A 6,829-nucleotide genomic window follows, 5' to 3' on the forward strand; every position below is an offset into this window, starting at 1 on the left:
CCTACGCCGCAGCTCCTCTTGCGCGCGCCTCCTCTCCTTGCGTTCGGCGGTGGCCAGACGGCTCCGCTCCAGCCGCCTGCGCCACCTCACGGTGCTGGCGGTCCTGCTGCTCCATTGCCTCCCGCCGCTGCTGACGGTGTGCACGCCACCGCTCTTCCCGGCCGCGGGGTCGGTGTCGACCTGCGATTCCGGGACTGCAAGTGGAGGAGACGGCGGTGGAGGGAAGTGGCCAGCGCCGGGGCGGTTCGCCATTGCCACTGGTGGTGGAGGAGACGGCGGTGGAGCGATGAGGGCTGTGTTTGTTGCCGGCGGGGTGTGGTGGCTACCATTGAGCCGGGAGACCTTTTATACACGCCGGCGTCGGGAAGAAAGCGCAGGAACAGGCGAGAAGAGGCGGGAAGATCGCGCGGGAACGGGCGGTGGCGTGCGAACGACGGCGACGCGTGGAGGCTGCGCAGCACCGACGAGACGTCTCGCCTGCCCCTTCGTCGCCATTAAGGCAAAGATGCCGCCGTCTGTCACTGCGCGCGAATAACTTCCGTCGCGAGGTAGGCGACGGTTAGGTTAAAATTAACTGTGCCGCTGACGGGTCGGCCCTGCCACTCCCCGCCTCGCTTTTCGTTGTGTCCGGCGTGCCCGGAGCGTCCCCTGTGGAACGGGGACGGGCTCGGGGCGCCGGACACCGTATCGAGGCGCGCCGGACAAAAATGTTCTTTGGAGAACGCGGCTGGAACGTTTTTTTGGTCCGGCGCGCCCCAAATTGCTTTGGGGACGCTTTGGGGTACGCCGGCTGGAGATGCTCTTATGTGTTGCACAGCTTTCGGTTTATTGTGTATTGGTGATACTCTGATGAGTGATGATACACACAAGCTTCATAGACCACTGTTGCTAGGGGTGAAAACGGATCAGATGTGGATTAGATAGTACACTTCTCAATATAGTTTCAAAATAAATGGACGCGACTAACGAAATAATACTCGTATTTTTAGTGAGTCAACTGTATAATGATGTAATGCACAATAATTTTAAGTTCAATCATTGAAAAAATACATTAGCATGATTTTGTTCTGATACGGATATAACGATTTCCATATTCACACTTGTTTAGAATCCAATACTACAGTACATTTTTTTATTTGTTAACCAAATAGAGATATTTACCACATCCATTTTCACATTTGTCCGAATTCCGATATTACCATTACCATTACCTCTAACTGGAGCTCCTTGTTCTTGTTTAATTATCCGCTAGAATTTCCACCGTACGCTATGTCTGGGTTCTGGCCTTGGTTTTTGGACCAGTGCCTGGCATACAAAAATGCCTAGTTGCTGCGGCGGCCAATCGTATACCGAACGGAAGAATGATAAATCGTGCGCCTATGAAACAAACTCTGCGATCCCTCTCACAAGTCACACCCCAGCTGTCCCGAAACATTTTCCTCCATTTCTCTCGCCCGCCCCGCCACCGCCAAGAAAGGAAGAAGCGAGCTCGGTTCATGCCGAGCGACGCCGCCTTCCCGCCGCCGGCTTCAGTTTCCAAGAACAGCGGCCGCAAGATGCACAAGATGCTCAAGTCGGCCTTCAAGCGTGCCGACTCCCCGGGTCTGAGCGCCGCCTCAGGGGACGAGCCGGAGCTCAGCCCGTCGGCGTCAGTGGGATCGAGCGCCTCGAGCGGTAGCCGAGCGTCGTCGGGAAAGCGTGTCGGCCGGGGGTCGCGGAGCGACGACGTCGGCGACCGGTCCAGCCGCGAGAGCTTCGAGCTCGACGGTAAGAGGCCACACTCGTCTCCCTTTGTCCCTTGCGCATTCCAGCATTTGCTTTGCTTGCTTCGTCCCTTCTTGTTTCTAGATGAAACTGTAGTCTTTCAATTCCGCAGCAAGACATACTTTAAAAAACATCCTGCTAAAAAACTATGCAAAACTTCGATAGTTTGTTGGTCTTGGAGATTATGGCAGGAAAGGAAAGGACAGAATTTTCAAGCATAATTTTGAAGACTGGCATGGTTAACATTTACCAGTTTTTTTCGATAACAAGGTGTTCCAACTTTTTAAAATCTATCTATCTAGAGTTCTAGACGTATTGTGTCTCTGCACTCGTTTCAGCCTGTATGTACACATTAAAATATCCAAAACACCACTGAAGCCCAGTTCATGATTGAAATTTAACATTTTTTTACTTTCGTACAGGCCATTTCTGTGGTGTCTTTATGTTTTGGGGTCGTGTCACTTTTTTCTTTTATGGGCGTGCACGTTGTCAAAAAAAAGTAGTGTGTGTGCAAGAACTTTTCCATTTCAAATTTGGGGTTTTTCAAAAAAGAAAGGCGTAGTCCCTTGGCATTTTCAGAAGTGGGGGCAAATTGTACTACTGTGAATTGCAGTACTGATAATGCAGCATCGGGAGAAGTAGGATATTTCTATAATTTTATTTATAACCATATATATCGGAACGGGGTTCCTTAGCGGCTTAGCGCGAATGATTTTGTTGGAAGTTAATGATTTCTTGTATGAGATGCATAACATAGACTGGACAGATTTTTATGACATTATTCCGCCTTAGTAATTTAGATTGGTTTGTCGTGCTCTTGGAAGGTTGGTAGTTGCAAAGCTCTTCTGAGTTCTTTTTTGCTCACCTAATTCCATTGTTTAAGTTCTGAACATTGTCATGGTGGGTGGCACAACTATATTTAGAAATGTCATGGGCTCAAGATACTCCAATAAGATTATAGATTTTTGTATAGGGATATTATCATAATTTTATATGATTTTTGTGGCATCCCAATCGTAAGCAATGAAACCATGACTGATGAATGATTACTTAACAAAACAAGGAAACAGATGACTTCATGCTCTTGGTCTCTTGAGAAATCACAAGACTTTGTGCTTCCAAATTCATCTATAATTTCCTAGTTGTTGCACCATTTTGTAGTTCATGAAAGGGAGCAAGATGGTTGCCTTTACTGGCTGAGGAAACTTCTAGCCAGAAAGAGCCCCATGCCCAACAGAACTTATATTTGCCAACATGGTTTTATTTGAGAATCCTCGCCTTTATCGATTTTTTTATAAGAATCTTCACAGATCCCCTAACAGGTGGCTGTCTTTTTCGAGAACATCCAAGATCCAACACGTCGTTGGCATGAGCGATGTCGATCCTGGCGACGCTTTCCTTCAACCAACGGTTGAAGTTCAGATTAATTTAAACAAAAATGGCCAACTTGCAAGCATGCATGGATGTTTGTTTGACAGATCACTTGTGAAGAACATTATTATTAAAGAACCAAATACCAACATTGCATCTTACCTCACTAAACTAGTGCTCCATGACTGGTAAACTATTCGATTAATTCTCGGCCGATCCACTTTTAGCTGGCTCTCTATATTCGATTCCACGCATTCTTCTGTTGATCTTAATTATTGTTTCTGTATGAAGAAACATTCATGCAGACAATCAAATGTAAAATTTGAAGGAAGATTAACTTTTACAAGATTCATTGATGATGTCAACTGAAGGTTCCAAGAACGAGAAGATGGTGGCTCTGGCGGCGCTGCGGGACGCCAAGATCGCGTCGGCGTACGAACCATTCCCGTGGGACAGGAAAATGAGGGAGCTGCTGCCGGTGCCAGACTCGAGCCGCTTCCTGTCGCTGCTGCTACTCCCCAAGGCCACGGACGGCACCCACACCCGCTACAGCTCCCTGGACGACACCCTCGCCCGCGCCGACGCCTGGCTCGCCTCCTCCCGCAGCTCCGGCGTCCCCGTCCAGCTTGCAAGCGTCCAGACCGAGGCGTTGCTCACCAAGATCTCCGGCGAGACGGCCGTCTCCACGGTGAACACCCTCTCCGACCTGGCCAACATGTCCAACGTCAGCCTCTACGGGTTCGAGGACTACCACGGCGTGGACATTGGCCTGGTGCGCGCGGTGCGGCTCTGGTACGCGCCGTCGGGCGCCGGCGGCGAGACCGCGGTGGAGATCGCGCTGCGGCAGGGGGACACCAGGCTCGGCTTCGCCATCAGCCGCACCGAGGAAGGGTTCATCTACGTGTCGTCCGTGGCGGACGAGAGCACGCCGGGCGTGGCGTCCACGCGGTCGGGCCTGCTCGAGCTGCACCGAGCGGCGCGCCGGGCTGGAAAGCTGCTGGTGGTGTCGCGCGTTGGCGGGGAGAAGGTGCTTCCCTGGCTGGTCTCCACCGCCGGCGATGTCAGGTGCTTCGACACCGTCTCGCTCAGCCAGAAGCTGTCGCTACACCGCCACGCGCTGCGTCCCATCACGCTCCACTTCCTCGCCTGGGACGACGGCGTCCTCCCGCCGCCACAGCAGCCGCCGCGGTCGCCGGTACTCATGATGTCGCCGCCGTCCGCGGAAAGTGACGCCGAAGAGCTCGATGGTGACTGCGACGGCCCCGGGATCGAGGCCGGCGGCAGGGGAGGGCCCAAGGGGTCGTCCTTCAGGTTTCAGAACATCGGACTTCCGGATAGCTGGATGTGAGTGGACTGATCAGTTCGAAGCATATGCGTCCTGTAATGCTGCATTTCGTTTTGCTTAAGTATTTAGCTTTGTCGGGGAAAAACTGTTACTACAGTCTACAGGTTAGTAATCGTTGACTGGTGGGAAAGCTGTCTCTATAATACCATGGTCAATGGGTCGTTGATCATGCTAGGAGGATGTGTTGTCATCATTGTTCTATCGTAATAATATAGTAATATATAAATATTGATCATGTGATTATAATCAGATAAAAGAGCCGTGTTGAAAACTGGTTTAAGAGCATTGTAATAACATGGTAATGTTACATTACATTGGGCAAAAGATGGGCCGTGCATAGCTATAAGTATATTTTTGGGACGTGATGTATGTAAACTCCGAACTGATGCGGATTACAAGCTCATGATCAACTACTTCGTTCACGATCTAGTGCTTCCCGAGAGGTAATTTCACCGCCGGTTCCGGATGTCTCTCAATTTGTTCATGCACATTGTGGAGTGTGTCAATTTGCACAATCGGTTCTTTGAACATAGGAGGAATTATGCTGGAGACATTGGGCATAGCACCTTCCAAAAGGTGATTGTCGCCTGCATGATGGCATATGGTATTCTGAAAAATATTTTCGCTGATCACTTGGCAATGAGTGAGAGACAGAGCACATCAAGTGTGTCTAGCGCTTTGCAATGGCGATGCTTGAGGTGTTCAGGAAGTTCTTGAGAGCACTCAATGCTCACGACAGGGCTTGGCTGTTGGAGCAAAATGCAACACATGGGTTCCAAGGTATACTCGAGTCCATTGATTGCTTGCATTGGAGATGTAAGAACGGTTCCATAGAATGACATGGATAGTTCAGAGGGCACAAGAAGGATTCCGCCAACATTCTTTAGGTCGTGGTTGATCAGGATACATGGATATCGCATTTTTTGGATGCCCGGTTCTTGCAATAGCATCAATGTTCTCCAATGGTCACCTCTTTTTTTGCCAAGCTTGGCAACATTGAGTCTCGCTTCAAGAAAATGACCACACCTGCAACTTGGGCTACTAACTTGTTGACGGCATCTATCCGGAATGGGCTACATTTGTGAAGCCAATTCAAGCCCCCTCCCCCCCCCTCACGGTAAAAAAGAACTCCAGTCCCACAATGCTCGAGCAACTTCTAAGAAATATGTGGAGCGAGCATTTGGGATCCAATTTGCTATTGTGAAAGGGCCGGCGAGGTTTTGGGATCAAGAGATCCTTTGGTACATCATGAATGGTTGTGTGATCATGCCTAATATGATCACTAAGAATGAGCGTGGCAAGAATGAGGTGTATGATGTCAATGACTTGATAGGTCAACAGGTGCGGCCGCATTAAGGTGTAGATCGAGTGGAGCACTTTATTGAGGTGTATCATAACATCCGAGATATGTATGTCCATGATGATATTAAAAAGGATCTCATCAAGGAGTGGTGGAGGTGGAATGGTGAACAAGACCGCTAGGTTTATCTTCATGGCATGCTGTTGTATGTGATGAACTCTATGTTGTTTCTGCATTGATCCATGTGCTACTTGATAAACCATTTGATGAAATATTTCCATTGTGATGTACTCCTTCAATCCATAATAAGTGTCGGGAGCTTAGTACAAAAGTTATACTAACTTAGTATAAAATCTTTGACACTTATTTTGGATCGAAGGGCGTAATGATTAAGCACTATTTGTTTTGACTTATTTTAGACGAAGTTTCATAGTATTTGTTTCACATATGTATGCAATTTTCGAGGTTGTTGTGTGGTGGCCGTGCCCTATTATACATCACCTCGTGCGGGCGTACGTGTCCTAAAATACATCATCTAGAAAACCCAAAACTCCACATTTGATGTAAAACCCACTTTTTGGTGATGTGTAATTTTTACATCATCTATTTTTGGCGGCCTATAATATGTCACCTGTAAGAAATGCTCATAACACGTGCCACTTGGGATTTGTGATGAGTTTGAAAAAAAAGAATGAGAAAAAAGGAAGAAGTCATATGTAATTCTGTAAACTCGGCTGAATCACTCGTTGTTTGCTGAGGACACCTCTCTTCCTGATGGTTCGGCCTACTGTCCCACTATCTTCATCGGACGCTGACCTATTTCCACAGAGACCTGGATAACTGAAACATTTGACAACTCCTATTTACCCTGTTTGGCTGAGAGTGTACATCTTTAACAACTCTATTTCAAGGATGGCCCTTAAAGAGCTTCACTGGTATGGAGCGAGGTTCACCTAGACTAACAAATAGACCAACCATGTCAGAAGTGTTCTTGATACATCCTTGGTGTTACAAGAGTGGGAAATAAAATTTTCACTCACGTACTTAGT

At 48.3% G+C, this 6,829-nt stretch overlaps 1 protein-coding gene across 1 annotated transcript; it reads left to right on the top strand.

Annotated features, from left to right (window-relative positions):
• The first annotated feature begins 1,496 nt into the window (after positions 1-1,496).
• Positions 1,497-4,483, top strand: LOC124656616. Its single transcript, XM_047195328.1, has 2 exons — positions 1,497-1,767; positions 3,507-4,483. The coding sequence occupies exons 1-2, from the start codon at positions 1,497-1,499 to the stop codon at positions 4,481-4,483; spliced, it is 1,248 nt and encodes a 415-aa protein (XP_047051284.1).
• The last annotated feature ends 2,346 nt before the right edge of the window (positions 4,484-6,829 follow it).

The sequence above is a fragment of the Lolium rigidum genome, chromosome 5 (genome assembly GCF_022539505.1).
Source record: "Lolium rigidum isolate FL_2022 chromosome 5, APGP_CSIRO_Lrig_0.1, whole genome shotgun sequence".
NCBI lineage: Eukaryota > Viridiplantae > Streptophyta > Magnoliopsida > Poales > Poaceae > Lolium > Lolium rigidum.

Bases quoted from the DNA above. Each gene is read 5' to 3' on its own strand.
- LOC124656616 (XM_047195328.1), top strand. From the start codon at position 1,497: ATGCCGAGCGACGCCGCCTTCCCGCCGCCGGCTTCAGTTTCCAAGAAC. The intron at 1,768-3,506 runs GTAAGAGGCCAC...TGTCAACTGAAG, and splicing joins CGAGAGCTTCGAGCTCGACG to GTTCCAAGAACGAGAAGATG.